Source organism: Triplophysa dalaica, chromosome 2, assembly GCF_015846415.1.
Source record: "Triplophysa dalaica isolate WHDGS20190420 chromosome 2, ASM1584641v1, whole genome shotgun sequence".
NCBI classification, from domain to species: domain Eukaryota; kingdom Metazoa; phylum Chordata; class Actinopteri; order Cypriniformes; family Nemacheilidae; genus Triplophysa; species Triplophysa dalaica.
The window spans coordinates 798,503-817,288 of NC_079543.1; the positions used below are offsets into that span (position 1 = coordinate 798,503).

The following is an 18,786-nucleotide window of genomic DNA, read 5'->3' on the forward strand; positions in this document are numbered from 1 at the left end:
AATACTTGACAAACAAATGAAAAAAAAAATATACACTAGCCCTTTCTCTCAACAGGTAGTGGTCTAGCTTTTGTTGAAACCAGTAACTTTGTATTGGCACCTAATGTACTATGGCTCCTGTATGAACTTTCGCTTATTGCTCCTAAACTCTTTGTAAGTCACTTTGGATAAAAGCGTCTGCTAAATGTCTAAATGTAAATGTAAATGTAAAACCGACGTGACTTCTCCCTGCAGCTCTTGTTCTTATCTGTGCGGTTGTGGTATGTTTTTGAGGATAAATTATAAAGACAATCCTGTTGTTGCCACACGTTGTTCCTCCATCTCCGCTGTACAACGTACCCTTGCAGGAGCTTTTGCGGTTGATATTTTTAAAGGCCTGTCAGTCATCTCCGTCAACTTTCAGATCTGTTTCTCATTGGCTGTAGCGAAAGTACCAACGTCATCAGCCCGATTTAAAATCCTAAATATCAAACATGTTTGATATGATCGGGTCGGCTAAGATTTCTCTCGGAGCAGATCGGGAGTTCTAAGATTCGATCTGTGAACGCCTCACATTACGTGATAATCTGGGCCGATTCTCGGGCCCGATCGCATTTCTACACCCGATTTTTTTCAAAGATTCTCGGAAGGGGAAATCGGGGTAAAATCTGGCCCAGAATCCTATAGTCTGAGCCAGGCTTAAGAGACAATACTTCTCAATAAATAAACCCCATTAATGAAATTATAGTAAAGTCAATTGGTCAATGTTTCTCAGGCCTTTTTTAATTATTTAAATTTTGAGCGTCATACAGCACTGGTTGAAAGCCGAGTTGCAAGCTGCAGCGTAAAAGACATGTTTTATCATTAAATACTGTTTCCCATTCTTAACACTTCCCAGCAGTTTCATTCCGGTTAACCATTCATGACCCCTGGGGGGGAAATATCAAACGATAGAAAAACAAGTGTATCTGCAGCAACTGCATTGCAAGATGCATGGAGTCGAGGTTAACTATGAGTGAAGATTTAATGTGTTGGTAGTTTTTCTCCAGTGCAGCAGGAGGTGCTCTGCAGCTCCTTAGTCTGATTAAAGAACAGAAGAAGAGGTCATGTATGCCAAACTATGTTTTCCCATTTGGAACACAACGAAAGCCTGTATACCGAAGTCGAGCCACTCAGCGGCCATGTTTGCAACGCCTCTGGGCAGTTATTTACGTCTTACAGTCCACAGTACTACCTACTTGAATGGAGAAAGACAGTTATTTTTTAAATTGCTGGCAAAAATCCCATTTAAACAGCAAATTTCCAATTAATAATTAAACATGACATGAACTCTACCATAACTTTGGTTTGCAAAGCATCTTCTGCGCACAGGCTGGCGAGGACCTCACGAGACCCCCCCCAGTCTTTATTGATTGATGATTGGCTCGTTTCACTGAAAGGTGGGACTTTCTTCACCAATGCGGCCATATTGAGCATTGCATTCCTCTCCATTCATTGTAAAGGCAGTGGCGCATCTTGTTAATATTAATATCTCTGTGTGTGTGCTCAGTGATTTTCAGTGTGTTTCTGTGTTCAGAATGTTGACAACGACGTCACAGGCGGATGTGATGTGCTGTAAATCAGTGGGAACTGATCTGTCCATGCTGGATATTGATGATTTCATCACAGAAATCTGTCAGCTGAAGAAAGAGGTGAAGTTACTGGAGGAAAAGCTGAGGACAAGAGGAGATGAACTCAACACAGAGGTTTGGACACATTCAACATCATTTACCTCACACTGATTTTATTCTGTCATTCATGTCAAACTAAATCAAAGTTATATATCACACATATATTCTCTATAAAGCTCCAGTGCTGATGATGTGTTGTGTGTTTGTCAGGATGTGTCGAGGGTTTTGTCGGCTCAATCTTCAGTGTGTAGCAGCAGAGATCAGATCACACCACAGCCACTGCTGGACAAACTCTCTGAACAGAAGTCCAGACACACACAGGACTCAGAGCTCAGCCTCACTTTACTCTGTTATACTGACACAAACCCCACAGACGCTCAGGACACTGTGTGTGACAGTAATCACACCTTGAATCAGGATGAATCTACTGATCAAACCTCCACAGAGTCTCTGGATTCTGTCTGTAACGCTGGAGAACAGCAGATCCTGAACACCAGACCACTGAACATGTGTTCTGTCACGCTGATGAATGGTGAGAACCAGATCGAGATAAAAACAGAACCCACAGAAGAAGACGATCAAACGAATGAAGATGATGATGAGGAGGAAGACGATGATGATGATGATGATGAAGATAATGACGAAGAAGATAGCGATGATGATTTTTTTCCTTCAGGTATGTTTTTGTTATATTTGGCTGTGGTGTCATTGCTGATGTTTCAGTAGAGGATCTTTCAAAGCTAAACAGAAGTAAACTTTAACCATTAAAGGGGACCTATTATGGGTTTTCACTTTTCAACTTTAGTTAGTTTGTATTCATATTTTGGCTTTTTAGTAGAAAGAAATTGAACAATAGAAAAAGAGAAGTAGAAATTAAATAATAAAACATTATGTACTGGATCAATATCATGTCGATACCGTTATTTTTTGCTGTATCGGAAGTGGCGGACTATTCAAAAGCCGATCCTGTGCTGAATAATATTATCAAGCTTTAAGAAAGATGAGCTATTAGGAAACTGCTGTAAGAGTTTACAAGTGCTAAAAAAAAAAAAAAAAAATTAGGTCATGCGATAGATTCATGCGAGGAGAAAACAAAAGATTATTAAGTTCATGAAAAATCAGCTACTGCTGTCATCTGTCGCTCTGCAGTCAGCAAACACGTTAAAAAAGGTTCAGTTCCCCTGTCAGCAGCTAATTTGCATCTTTATGACCTCCTAGCAAATGTACAAAATACCAGTCCAAATTATTACTTAAAGAGTATCCAGTGTTCTATGGTCATACGACACATCAAAAGGGAGGAAATCAAGAGACAAACATTTAGGTTCCAAATATGCCAGGTTTGAATCGTATTAAGCTGTGATTCATTCAGACGTATGACTACAAACAAAGCCTGTATCAAACGTTGACATTTACCAGTTAGAGGTGATTTAGAATGGTAGGAGTGCCAACATATAACCGAGATGGTTACCTATATTTACACAAAAGGACAGTTTGCCAAGACCGACATCCTCTGCTTTGTGAACATAGATAATAATACAGAAATTCAATTAAAGTACAAAGAGATTTAATGCTGCTGATGTTTTTCTTTCAGATGAAAGCACTGATTCGTGTTCTGAAGGAGAAATGGCCTTAACGTCAGAACAGCATTTTGTCTCTTCTTATAATTTGAACATTAACATGAAGTCACAAAGCAATGGAAACCCTTACCACTGCAGTGAATGTGACAAGTGTTTCAGCACCAAAACGTATCTTGTTATTCATCAGAGAATTCACACAGGAGAAAGACCGTATGCGTGTCCTTACTGTGAAAAGAGATTCAACCAAGAAGGGGGTCTTAAAGCACACGTGCGTGTCCACACCAATGAGAGACCGTATCAGTGCAGTGAATGTGGACAAGCCTTTACGCAGTCAAGTTCTTTACAGAGACACCAGATGTCTCACTCTGATGAGAAACTCTTTCAGTGTTCACACTGTGATAAACGCTTCCATCATAAAGCCAATCTGATGCTTCACGAGAGAGTTCACACTGGAGAGAAACCTTACCTCTGCTCTCACTGTGGAATGAGCTTCCGTCAACGAAGTAATTTCAAAGATCATCAGAGAATTCACACTGGAGAAAAACCTTACGTCTGCTGTCAGTGTGGAAAGAATTTTACTCGGTCAAGTTCTTTCAGAGTTCATCGGAGAGTTCACAGTGGAGAAAAGCCTTATCCCTGCAGTGATTGTGGGAAGAGTTTCAGTCGACGTGATAATTTAAGGACGCATCAGAGACTTCACACTGGAGAAAAACCTTATAAATGTTCTCAGTGTGACATGGCGTTTACGCAGAGAGTTCTCCTGAAACTCCATCAGAAAGTTCACACAGGAGAGAAACCAGGAAAAACACGACCTGTGAAGAAGACTTGACTTAGACAGAAAAACAACAACTAATAAAAAGGGTTTGACAAACACAATTCATAAATGTATGGGATTTTTTTTACTAACAGCATCTGTTCATCTCTTCCTAGATAAGAGTTAAAAAAATAAATCAGCAGTTGATGTGGTGGTGCTGCAGAATGCAGGTTGTGAACCGAAATCTGCGATTGTTTTTACTTCCACGTTTTGATGAATTTCCGAGTGAAATGGAATTTCTAATGAGAAAAATAGTGGGGTTGGCTTTCGTCTTCACTGGAATTTTGAAATGGAATTGGCAGCAGACTGACAGCTGAAGGGGAGGAGTTTACGGATGCTCCGCCCAAGCCATCTAACTGACGTCATTTAGGGTGGATAGTCACTACAGGACTGAAATGCATTTTCAGATTTTAACTAAAGATTATTAGCACTAATGGTTTTAATAAAGAGAATGACACACATTGATAAATTATTTACAATAAACACTGCAATATTTCATGAAAAAATATGCATTGTAATTTTTTATTTCACTGGGACTTTAAATATGAAACCAGCTAAAGACTGTACACAGACAGAAACGCTGATAAAAATAAGCTATTGTTGGGTTTAGTATGGATTTTATTAAATGACAAGGACTGCTGTTTTTAAAGGAAAATATAGATGCTTTATATATTTATTGGTAAATGCAGAACAAGAAGCCTAGCAATGAGGTGCAATTAAAAAAAATCCTAATGAAAAGGATACACCTATAGCCATCTAAAATAAATACAAGTTTTTTTTAGTGCAAATGAACTAAGCCTATAACGGAACACAGTCTAAATGAAATAATAGTAAGCTATACAGTATTTGCAAAACAAAAAGCACTGACTGGACGGCATTTTCAGTCATATATTACTCAATTTATGGTTTATAGCAAACCTTATCCACAACATAGTTATAGTTATTTTTCCGAGATTTATTGAAATTATCTTGTTTGTTTAGTGAAAATATGCAAGGTGTGATTAAAGGGGTAGCCTACAGCAGTGGTTCTTAAACTTTTTTTGTTATAAGGCCCCCTTTGTGTAGAGTGCATCGTTTTGTGGCCTTTAGAACATTTATTAAACCAAAAATATGTTCAGTCATACAACGCGAGAACATCAATTATTTTGGTTGGTGGTCTTAATATGCCACAAGATCTGTGGCACCCCTGATAACTATAACTATAATAAGCTATATGTCATACAGGAGCAATAAACGTTTAGGTTTTTTGGAGAACGATACATTTTTTTTAAATGGCTATCACGACTCAATCTGGAGTTATTATTATCAATAATACCGTTTTGGTCATTATTTATATAATAGAGAGACTTTTGTGCTTTCTTCATTTATCAAAAATAAGGCAACATTAATAAATTAGACGGAATAAGTCAGATATATCCAAAAAAGGAAATAAAAAGAAATATAACCTATTACAATATTTCGAAATAACAACCACCAAATTGTGCTTTGTTGAAACATTACTTATACATAAACTTGCAAATGATCATACAAGACAAATTATCAACTACTTTGTAGTACGAGAGAGAGAGAGAGAGAGAGAGAGAGAGAGAGAGACCGCTACATGCGGAACCTATGAAAGTTATAGTTATAATACACAGCATGTTATATTGGCGCGAATTTAATACAAACCAATACAAAAAAATAAGATTTCATAGGAATCTGGATATTTCTACAATGTCAAAATGTTCGCCATGCTGTTGCTTTAAATACAAATCCAGTGACACTGAAAGGGAGGCGCTTAAACTGTCATCATTTTTTAAGGTGGAACGTATAATTCGGCGAATAAGGAGCTGGAGTCAGCCTCGTAAATCCAACGCCATGGCAGAGCCAAAGAAAGCAAAGAGAGTTTTGTCGGAGGAAGCAAAGAGAAGAAAACGAGACAGTGATCGGACACGAGGACGAACACGAATTAATATCGGACGGGCTTACACTCGGTGGCACGAGCTGAAAGATGAAACGGGCTGCAACACGGATGAAGATCTAGCCTTTCTGCTACTGGATTTGTAAGTGTTCTGTTCATTTTTTCTTACTGTTCTGTACTTTTGCGCTTACTTGTATGGTTGTAAACGACGTCTACCAAGCCACAATAAATGTTTTATGGTGAAAAGTTTTTCAGTTCATGCACGTAATCTACATAATTTTGTTGTGCGTTTAAGTCGTGAGTTGAGTTTAGTTATTGCACCTCATTACACAAAACACAACTCCCTGGACCCGTTTCAAGAAGGAGTTTCAACAAACACCGAGTTAAAATGTGAACTGTGAGTTGATTTACACCGAGATGCGAAACTTTGAGTTTTCGGTTTCAAAACTTCTGATTTGAGCTGGTTCTATCAACCATGGGTAGTCAACCTTGAGTTAAGCGCTCGCACCACAACTACGACAAGCCATGATCAATGGAGCGCCGATATTACGAGTCACCATGGCAACTGCACCAAACAAAGCAACATGGCGTCTGCCTAAAAGAGACGTAATGTTACTAAACATATAAAGCCACAATATGGAATAATTTTGTTGTTAAATATCCCGCAATCACTTGGACAGTGTGATATATTTCATGCAGTTGTGTAGTTACATTATCGCAAATGTTCCCAAGAATGTGCAAATCCAGAGAAATTCACATTTTTATTTAAAAAATGTAAATGATGGCCTGTCCCTTGTCTCTTTTGTATTTGTCGCATATCAGTGACATAATATCCGCTGCTCCGCGATATCCTCAGTTTCCGGTTGTAGAAACTACATCAACACGCAAATGCGGAAGTGGTTATACAGCATCCGGGACGCGGCATCTGTTGTTCTGTTATTATGGATCACGATTACTCTTTGGCGAGTAAAGGAAACCGAAGAAAGCGTAAACGTAGGGCAAATGAGGCAAGCCGGTCTATGGACAAAAGAAGAAATAAAACAAGGATTAATATCGGCGTGGCGTTTTCTAAATGGAGAGAACTTCGAGATCAACTTGGACTGGACAGAGACTCCGCTCTTGCGTTTGTTTTAATAGAAAGGTAAGCAAAAACATTGTTATTGTACACGAAATAATCATGCACAGATTATTTGAATCGTTATGAATACAGTTAGACACTATGAAATGCAGTATATGTCGCACAAAAATATGTAGCCAGTAACGTTACTTGTAAATACTGTGGGTTCATTCGAATTAACTTTTCAAACGACCACTGTATGACCGTTTTAAACACGTAAAACTGTGTTGCATTACGCTACCAAATCAATTGAAAAAATCCAATATCAGTCGTGGGCTAATGTAGCATTATATACGACGTTTCTTGCAATCTAATCATTACGATCATATAAAATAAAATTCATTCATTAACTCGTCCGTGAACATGATGTGCGATCTCCATACGCCTCTGGATGGTGAAAACGACATGTCCCATAATTCCACTCTCGTACATAACGTCATTCAGCCTTTTGTTGTTGTTTCGAAAGTGCACCATGGTGGGGTCCAAATATTCCATATTGTGGCTTTAAAGAGTAACGCGACGACAGCTTGACTACATTGAATATTAATGTGTATCTGTGATTGTGAATTAAATGCAGTAAAACGACTGTCATGAAAGATCACACACAAGAGGTGAAAAAAAATGTATTACAAATAAATTATGAATCACACGGATTACTAATTTGGACCACTGAATGACCCCGTGTGATGAAATAACCACGTGTGTTTACCTGCCATTGCTTTCTCAGATCGCCATTGCTGGAATAAAACTTCGGTTGAGTTTGTAAAAATCTGTTGACAGTAATCATAAGAATATCTCTTCTCCTGTCTCTGAAAATGTCTGGATTTTGAAATCATTTTGCGGACAGTCATTAGAAGAGGTATTTAGTCAAATAGGCGATTGCAGCCTATAATAATCGAAACCTGAATAATCGAAACACTGCTTCAACGAGCATTTCTGGTATTAAATTCCTCCGTCCATTCAAATCTTTTGTAAGGAAGCTGTGACTGCTCAAAATCGAAAAAATTTCATCCAACACATTTTGCATACCACTGCGCACCCTGTTCACGCCGACATGTACGTCATCATCGCGCGCCCACGTCCGCCGTGTCAATGGGAGAATGGCGGATAAACGTCAACAACAAAACTTTCCTTCGGAACCGACAGCCAGTAAATATTCAAAACGAAAGTCCTTTTTTGAAAAAGCACTGACGAAAAAACGTCTGGATCAAGAAAGAGGGAAAACTCGCGTTAACATCGGTTCAGCTTTTACTCGATGGAGACAGCTCCGACAGGCAAAGGGTCTGAAGGACGATACCACGGTTGCTCTCTTTCTTTTGGACCGGTATGTACATGCTTCCAGAAGAATTAAATGAATTTGGATTATAATTCGTTACGTGGATTTACGAAATTCAGTGTTTGGAGGCGGCGTGACTTTGGACGGCGAATCGCATAGAAAGTTGGATTCTAATTATAGTGCCCTTTCCAGATCAACCACACCACCTTGAATCATTTTGCGCCTTAAGAGTTAATCATATATATTATATTATAAATAGCATATTTTCAGGTGAGGTCCTTGTTGAAAATGACAGCATATGCGGTTTTTTCAACAGGGTTACTGACCGGAAAGTTTCTCTGAGAGCAAATGTAATTTAATCAGCTGAGAGACACAACATCTCACTAAATAACCCCCATTAATACAATTATATTAACGTCTATGTAGAAGCTTTTCAGGCATAATTTGATTATTTTAGTTTAGTATCATACAGCACTGATTGAAAGCAGAGTTGCAAGCTGGAGCGTAAAGTCGTGTTTTATCATTAAATACTGTTTCCGTTTCCCATTCTTAACACTGTATGTTCCCAACACTTTCATTCCGGTTATTTATTCATGAAAAACCAAATGATACAGAAACTCTTGTATCTGCATCCACTGCAACGTTAAGCTATAAGTGAAGATTTACTCAAATAGTGTTGAGCGTTTGCTCACCGTTGAGTGCATGAATAGTCCAGAGTGCCACACTTCATATTTTCAGTTGAATGATTGCATCATTCGGATACTCGTAGTGCACTTCTTTTCAAATAAATTTTAAAGTGAACGCAATTCTACTTCTCACACTATTTAAACTGCAAAATGGTGTAGAATAGTGCATAATGCGCGGTTTGGGACGCACATGATTATTATTTTCTCTCTTTAGTGTTTTCATGAGTGTAAACGGAGTGTTGTCTGTGTGTGTTTCTGTGTTCAGAATGTTGACAACGACGTCACAGGCGGATGTGATGTGCTGTAAATCAGTGGGAACTGATCTGTCCATGCTGGATATTGATGATTTCATCACAGAAATCTGTCAGCTGAAGAAAGAGGTGAAGTTACTGGAGGAAAAGCTGAGGACAAGAGGAGATGAACTCAACACAGAGGTTTGGACACATTCAACATCATTTACCTCAATCACTCACACTGCTTTTAAATGTTTGTATTTTAATAATGTTTTTAATCTCACTGTCATAGTTTATATCTTTATCTCAATATATTTCCTCTCTGAACAGAAGTCCAGACACACACAGGACTCAGAGCTCAGCCTCACTTTACTCTGTTATACTGACACAAACCCCACAGACGCTCAGGACACTGTGTGTGACAGTAATCCCACCTTGAATCAGGATGAATCTACTGATCAAACCTCCACAGAGTCTCTGGATTCTGTCTGTAACGCTGGAGAACAGCAGATCCTGAACACCAGACCACTGAACATGTGTTGTGTCACGCTGATGAATGGTGAGAACCAGATCGAGATAAAAACAGAACCCACAGCAGAAGACGATCAAACGAATGAAGATGATTATGATGAGGAAGACGACGATGATGATGAAGATAATGACGAAGAAGATAATGACGAAGAAGATAATGATGATGAAGATAATGATGATGAAGATAATGACGAAGAAGATAATGACGAAGAAGATAATGACGAAGAAGATAGCGATGATGATTTTTTTCCTTCAGGTATGCTGTCGTTACATTGGGCTGATGTGTCATTGCTGATGTTTCAGTAGAGGATCAGTCAAAGTTAAAAAGAAAAAAAATCCATTAAAGGGGACCTTCTTAGTGTGTATTGTAGCTGTGTTTAGCATAAAAAGATCTGCCAAGTTTACTGCAAAGGGAGATATTCTCTTTAAGAATGAGAATGAATGTCTCGTAGGGACTAAGGCTTGAACACAAACACATGAGGATTATGCATAGCGGTGTTTTCAAAAAAGTATTTTAATATGACAGTAGAAGTTAAGAAATCAAACAACTGAAGTAGAAAATAAACAATGACATATAATGGACTAGATTTAGGAACAGATTGTGCAAGCGCAAACACCTCTTTTGGTGCTAAAAACGACTGTCTGGATTTACTAAAGACACGCAATGAAAATTAGCAGTAAAAAGGCGTGGACACAGACTGGTCCACATTTTGCAGATTACCATATTGTAGGGCTGGGACGCTATATCGTGCGAATCCTATGCTCTACGTTTCTCAATGAATTGCTATCAAATGGCACCACATCCGAAAGCCACAGGGTGCTCTTGCGCTGAAACTCAGAATATGGGGAATGATTGACACACTTTGGGAGACTGCATTCATTCATTTATTTATTTATTTATTTAGAAATTAGATGTTATTTATTAGAATGAACTTACTTGTTGTATAAATACCATGCACTGTGCTGTGTTTTAACTTTTCTTTTTTCCTGTTTGCCCCTGTAAAGCTGCTTTGAAACAATACACATTGTGAAAAGTGCTATATAAATAAACTTGAATTGACACTTAGTTCCAGGAAATTACAATGGTCATATTCTATCACTATTCTTTAAACCTTTTCAGGTATTTTCATGACCTTAAATTATATGTATAATGATGATGTTTGACGAGAGCTGCCTTTTCAAATCCACGCTATAAACGACTCGATCTCGTAGTGATTTTAGATCGAGCAGTACTGAAGTGAGGTGCATTAAACACAAAATAAATTTCAGAATCGATTTCGGCATGTATAGTAAGTGTGACTTGCAAGAAATATCCCCCAGCCCTACCTTATTGAATATGCATTTGTGGGAGTTTCCACTTCAGACTTAAACTTGATGTTTAGAAGAAGCGACTTTTATCCATAGAAACTTACACTTGATGAGCAAAAGTTGTGCCTTCAGACCGGTTTTCATATTACTCTCCGATCATTACATACAGCTTATTGCCCAATAAAGCTAATGTCATGTACATATTTTCTGTTTTCAGTTCTGTTCTATAACCAAGAAAATCACCAAACACACCTCAATCAGAATCAGAAGCGCTTTATTGCATTAGCTGTTGCACTTTTTTGGCTAAAAGTTGTAGGCTTTCCATTTAGTGTCTTTGGCTTCTCCCTAAATCTAGTGAAAGAGTTGCAAACTTGCCAACAATGGCTGGACATATTCTGAATAATTGGGAAACAGTGCTTCACTGTAGTCATGACTGGGAGGATCGTGGGCGTGGTGGCGCGCCACGGTGAAAATGAATGTAGAAGAAACACTGCTTACTGAGCTGAGATGTTGCATACGGTGGTTGATTATAGGCTGTTAACACGGTGCATGCAAACACAAACACGTGTGTTTCTCACAAGTGTCTTTGTGCCAAAAGGACTAACAAAAAATCGGCTTTGTGAATGTAAGATAAAGAATTTCAATTAAGGTCCAAGAAGATTTTAATGCTGTTGTGTTTCTTTCAGATGAAAGCAGTGATTCGTGTTCTGAAGGAGAAATGGCCTCTTCTAATCTGAAGATTAACATGAAGTCACAAAGTAATGGAAACCCCATATACTGCAGTGTATGTGACAAGTGTTTCACCACCGAACAAAGTCTTGTTATTCATCAGAGAATTCACACGGGAGAAAAACCGTACGAGTGTCCTCACTGTGACAAGAGATTCAACCACGAAACCAGTGTTAAAACACACATGCGTGTCCACACCAATGAGAGACCGTATCAGTGCAGTGAATGTGGAAAAACATTTAGACAGTTGAGTTCTTTCCAAAGACACCAAAGAACACACTCTGAGGAGAAACGCTTTCAGTGTTCACACTGTGATAAACGCTTCCATCATAAAGCCAATCTGATGCTTCACGAAAGAGTTCACACTGGAGAGAAACCTTACCTCTGCTCTCACTGTGGAATGAGCTTTTCTCAACGAAGTAATTTCAAAGATCATCAGAGAATTCACACGGGAGAGAGACCTTATCACTGCCGTGTTTGTGGGAAGAGTTTTACTCAGTCAAGTTCTTTCAAAGATCATCAGAAAGTTCACAGTGGAGAAAAGCCTTATCCCTGCAGTGATTGTGGGAAGAGTTTCAGTCGACGTGATAATTTAAAGACACATCAGAGACTTCACACTGGAGAAAAACCTTATAAATGTTCTCAGTGTGACATGGCGTTTACGCAGAGAGTTCTCCTGAAACTCCATCAGAAAGTTCACACAGGAGAGAAACCAGGAAAAACACGACCTGTGAAGTAAAACTTGACAGAAAACAACTCTAATAAAAACTGTTTGATAAACACAGTTCATAAATGTATGGGATTTTTTTTACTAACATCATCTGTTCATCTCTTCCTAGATGAGAGTTAAAAAACAATTTCAGCGGTTGATGTGGTGGTGCTGCAGAATGCAGGTTGTGCGACTTTAAGGGATAGTTGTTTTATGTTATGTAATTAACATCTTGTAAACTGCATTCATATAGTTAAGTTTTTCTGAACTATTGCAGGATCAGTTATGGACTTCCAAAATTCTCTATAGTTTGTGACTCTACAGAAACAATGTGGAATGGGTCTAATTTATAAAAAGGCATGTTTGCACTGAAAAGAATGACAACATCTACCTTCAAATTCTCTCACAAAGTTCTATTTATTCACATTTAGCACCTGCTTTGAAACCAGACTTTGGAGGGTTTTTAAAGCACATTTCCAAAGTTAGTTCTCCTACAAGGATACTCTTCGCTATCTTTGTCATTGAAGCAATAGAGATGTCAGCTTATTTAAAATAATCCCTAAATGGATCCCTTAACAATTCTGTTAATAGAAAGATCTCTGAGAAAAAAGAGGCCTGATTAAATCATTTAATTAACTTCTAGCTAATAATACAATTCGAATATCTCCAGGCAAGAGTACTGTTTGCTTGTGTTTGTGTCCTCTGGTTTTAATAATTTCATTATGAAAAGGAATTTTTCTACTTGAATATTTACTCTTCTTAAGCCTACTCTTGTTGTTTTCATTATCAAAATATCAAAAATGAATAATGAAAGAATAAAGGAATTTGTTTGTTATACCTGAAGAGGTATAACAAACAAATAGAGTTGGAAGAGTTCTAGTCTGTGTGAAGATCCCAAGTGAGTATGTAGTATTTCTAGCCCAATAGGAAAGTGCTAACATTTAATAATGTTACAATGTTTAATCGCATGACTTTTCTGTGATTAATCCCGATCAATCGCATTGTTTAATGTAACATGCAATAGAGAATCCAAAAGTAGTGTATTGTGATCTTTTACTTTAAAAGTACTCCTATATGAACAAAAGTGCAATTAGATTTGGTTTGCGAACACTAAATAATATGCTTTTTCCAACAGTGTTTCCTTTAAATGTTTTAAGTTAAAATTGTTAATGCTACTAAGTATTGTAAATCTCAGCTCAAACAGAATGTAATCAAACTAAATATAAAAGTAAAAAGTAGAATACAATAATTTAGTTGTTTAAAGACATACTTGAAATACAAACACTTTACACTTAACCCAAAGTTATCTGCCACTGCCAAGCCATTAACGTTCTGTCTAGGCTGATATAGAAAAACAAGTAATAAGGATTGTTTATTTTATTGCTTATACATAAATGCGAAACACGTGTAAGTGTAAAGTGTTCTGTATTTCAAGTACGTCTTTAAACAACTAAATTATTGTATGCTACTATTTATTTTATCTTAACAATTCATATAAGCAGAACACAATTCCTTTAATATGAGTGAGTGTTTTGCGCCCGTCCTTTATTGTTTGATGAACATTATAAACATAGCTCATTATTGTGGTGCTGTCCATTTAAGAGCACTCTATACAGATATACGGATCTAACTGTGAAGCGTCTGCTTTGTTTCCCATCTTTTAACGTTCATGAAACAGACTTCACATGGACCCTTGCTAATATGGTAAAATGTTTCATCTTCCAACAGCCCAAAAGAGCTCATGTGACACCCCTTTCATCTCACTCCACTGGCTACTGGTTGAAGCCCGTATCAGATTCAAGTCACTAATGCTTGCCTACACGACTATCACAGGATCTGCACCGGCATACTTTCACACCCTCCTACACCCCATCAAGATCCCTGTGTTCAGCAAACCAGTGGCATCTTGTATTGCCTTCCAATAAGGGCAGTAAATCACTTTCCCACTCATTCACTACCCCTTCCTGTTGGAACATTCTTGCTAGGTTGGTCCGGTCAACCACATCTCTCACAACATTAAAAAAACTACTTTAAACCCATCTCTTCTTTGAATACCTGACAGACAAATGAAAAAAAACACTAACCCTCTCTCTTTCTCTCAACAGGTAGTTATCTGGCCTTTGTTGGAACTACTAACTAGCACCTATTGTATTATTGCTCCTGTATGACATATCGCTTATTGCTCCCTGAACACTCTGTAATTCGCTTAGGATAAAAGCGTCTGCTAAATGACTAAATGTAAATGTTATCGTTGCTGTTTTGTACTTTAGACGCAGATTTTTTTGTATTCTGGAGGCTATTGAGTTCCTTCCGCTTTGTCATAAATAGCATTAAATAAGCCTCTTACACCCGCGCATATTACGTCTTTGTGGGGTGAGGGTACTTGGTGGTTTGTTCTATCAATGTAAGAGTTCAGTACCTTCCCATTCAGTTCTGGGCCCGTATTCTTAAAGTTTCTAATCTCTTAATTTAGTTAAAAAACTTCTACGTAGGAGTCTTAGATTAAAAGTGATTCAGGATCATCCATCCATCCATTTTCTTCCGCTTATCCTGGGCCGGGTCGCGGGGGCAGCAGTCTAAGCAGGGATGCCCAGACTTCCCTCTCCCTAGACACTTCCTCCAGCTTTTCCGGGGGGACACCAAGGCCAGCCGGGAGACATACTCCCTTCAGCGTGTCCTATGTCTTCCCCGGGAAGACGTCCAGGGGGCATCCGGAAAAGATGCCTGAGCCACCTCAGCTGGCCCCTCTCGATGTGGAGGAGCAGCGGATCTACTCTGAGCTCCTCCTGAGTGACCGAGCTTCCCACCCTATCTCTAAGGGATCGCCCAGCCACCCTGCGGAGAAAGCTCATTTCGGCCACCTGTATCTGGGATCTTGTCCTTTCGGTCATGACCCACAGCTCATGTCACCATAGGTGACAGTAGGAACGTAGATTGACCAGTAAATCGAGAGCTTCGCCTTTCAGCTCCTTCTTCACCACGACAGACCGGTACAGCGACCGCATTACTGCAGAAGCTGAACCGATCCGTCTGTCAATCTCCCGTTCCATCCTTCCCTCACTCGTGAACAAGACCCCCAGATACTTGAACTCCTCCACTTGAGGCAGGGACTCTCCACCCACCTGAAGTGGGCAAGCCACCCTTTTCCGACTGAGGATCGATTCCATCCTACTCACGGCCTAAGATGCTCCCACCTGCAGTTTGTGGAATTAACTCCTCCCAACTGCAGTAACTGAGTGAAACTCTGAGCAGGGAAACAGGGAAGACAAGAAAAAAAAGACAAAAACTTTTATCTTCGTGAGAAGGCGGGGCTGACCCCGTTGCTATGTATGACATAGTTTTTTTAAAGCGCTTTTAAGTATGGGTTTATTAGTTTGAAAATGCATATTTTAATTTTTTCAGTTTTACCATTCACACACGCCCTATATATATTATATATATATATATATATATATATATATATTGTTTTTTTTATTTAGCATGCTGTTAATATCAACGTATTTGATAAAAAATGAATGGTGACACAATAAGTTTCTATAAGTGCTGTAAGTGTTTGTGTGATCAGTATAGAAGGTTGTGACAGAACCATCATCTCTTTATAGCTTCATTTCTCAAGTTGTCAAATATGTTACTGTAGCGATTTCTTCTATTTCTGATGCTATGGTATTTCTGTGCTGTCTTGGAGATGTTAGCGTGTCTCTGATAGGACCAGTCACAAACATCTAATGTGTTGAGTTTAGTTAACTGACTGTCATTAATTCAATGTAATTTTATTTTATAGCACTTTTACAATTTGCATTGCATCAAAGCAGATGTACAGGACAACCAAAAATAATTGGATAAACCTTAAAAGTTAAATGGAAATTGTCATGCAATGCAACACATTTCACACATTTCGTGTTTCGTCCTTTTCTCCGCTGCTAAAGAAACTGTTAAGTCTCTTAAAAGTCCCCCTCGCTACTCCTAAATTTTTGACCTTAAGAGCTCTTTAAAGGGATAAGATGCTTTATGAATGACTTTTTTCTTAGAATTTTGTCTCTTGGAGCAACTCTTTGCGCTAAGATGCTTGTGATGCTACTTGGAAGAGTGTGATACGTTCAAAGTGATATAAGATCCATATTTTTGAAGAGTTGCACGGATAAAGAAATTTGGTCGACAACCCAGTTAAGGGATAAGACGAGTAATTTACTACAGTATAGAGAATTTTGTAATATTTTTGATTTTCATTGCCCAGTTAGTGAATTTTATAAGGTGTTAAAAGCTATCCCTAAAACCCATCACTGCACCAAGAATGAGACCACTTTGTATTATAGATATAAATAAATGCAACAAACAGTTTACAGACGAGTTTATTAGAAAGATACTTATCAAGCAATCCTGGTCAAGTGAGGAGAAATTACATTTTAAAAGAATTTGGTGAAGAAGTAGCAAAGAAAATTAGAAAGCGATATTTGGATTACTCAGCCTTTCCTAAAGCCAAATATGTTTCATTTAAAATTTGAAATAATATTTATCCATCAAACCAGTTTTTACATAATAGATTTAATTGGAAGAATATTTTTTTGTCGTTTTTGTGAAACAGACATCGAAACGGTAGAGCGTATGTTTTTTTATTGTAAACCTTAGCAAGATTTTTGGACTGCCTTTCAAGGTTGGATTCAATCTAAGAATATTTCAATAGATCTTTTGAATGTAACATCTGTTAAGATTTGCATATTCTTAAAAGACAAGAACCTGGAATTTATGCATTAGCTAAACAACTTATTCACAAATGTAAATACATCAAAGTTAGACCACATTTAAATGGCTGGTTCAATGATCTAAATAAAGTCTATCAGGTCAATGAACAGTAAACGTGCCTGTCTATTTTGGATATGCTTTTGTTGTTAGATCAAGACCCAGACATCTTTATTTAATTATTGATTTAAGTATTTTTATTTACAATTATTTGTTTAAATGATCTTTAAGTATATTTGTCTTTTATGTTCCTTCTTTTTTAAAGTCTGTATCAACACTAACAAATTTCTGTAAAATTTGTAGTGGACTGTGGCTTACATGTTTGTATTGAGATTTGTACAATAAAAAAATAATAAGAGCTTGGTAGCGTGCGACGTTGCGACCTGCTTTACGGCATACGTCACATATTTTACTCGTAGCCTGGGTGTAGTTTGCCAACAGCTAACGTAATACGAAACGAGCAAGTCTCAAATCTTACGCCATGGCAGACCCAGTAAAAGAAACAAAGAGGTTTTTGTCGGAGGAAGCAAAGAGAAGAAAACGAGACAGTGATCGGACACGAGGACGAACACGAATTAATATCGGACGGGCTTACACTCGGTGGCACGAGCTGAAAGATGAAACGGGCTGCAAAACGGATGAAGATCTAGCCTTTCTGCTACTGGATTTGTAAGTGTTCTGTTCATTTTTTCTTACTGTTCTGTACTTTTGAGGTCATTTGTAATTAGGCTGTGTTCAGGTTGTGGCATATTTTTAAATTTGCATCACATCTGACAGATGCTGTTGCTCATCTTCCCTACATTGAGACGTCATAAAGACCTCTAGAAGACTTCTGTATATGATTTAGAATGGATGTACAACAGCTCTTTTTAAGATGTTTTTACACAGCAGATGTTTTCCAGATCTTTAGCAGACATCTTCCAGATGTACCTGTACTATCTGGGCTCTTTAATTAATGTTGTGCTATATAGGAAATAAAAACAGCACGCGCCTCCCGCGCTTACAGAGTGCGCGCACATCAGAACTGCGTCTGACAGGATTGTTTCTCTGAAATGAGACGTGTTTTAATTTCGCAACTTGCACTTTTGAGATTTATTAATATATCATTGTATATATTTAAATGACACGTTTAATAACAATCGGACAGAATGTCGTGTTTCTGAGGTGCTGAACTGACCGGAAAGTTTCTCTCACAGCAAATATCTCATGAGAGACACTACTCACTAAATAGATCTGACCATTTATACAACTCAAGTCTGTGAAAATGTTTTTCAGCCATAATTTGATAATTTTAGTTTAGTATCATACAGCACTGGTTGAAAGCAGAGTTGCAAGCTGGAGCGTAAAGTCGTGTTTTATCATTAAATACTGTTTCCGTTTCCCATTCTTAACACTGTATGTTCCCAACACTTTCATTCCGGTTATTTATTCATGAAAAACCAAATGATACAGAAACTCTTGTATCTGCAGCCAATAGTTGTGTCCCAAATGACACAATTCAAAAGAATAGCTCTGTATAC

General features: G+C 38.0%; 1 protein-coding gene across 1 annotated transcript in view; it reads left to right on the forward strand.

Annotated features, from left to right (window-relative positions):
- Positions 1-18,786, forward strand: part of LOC130435465 (zinc finger protein 91-like) — a 30,862-nt gene that overhangs the window by 2,793 nt on the left and 9,283 nt on the right. Inside the window, 6 exon segments of the mRNA XM_056766135.1 lie at positions 1,556-1,724; positions 1,860-2,325; positions 3,241-4,052; positions 5,841-6,082; positions 9,528-10,039; positions 11,778-12,555. Coding sequence (XP_056622113.1) covers positions 1,556-1,724; positions 1,860-2,325; positions 3,241-4,052; positions 5,841-6,082; positions 9,528-10,039; positions 11,778-12,555 — 2,979 coding nt within the window.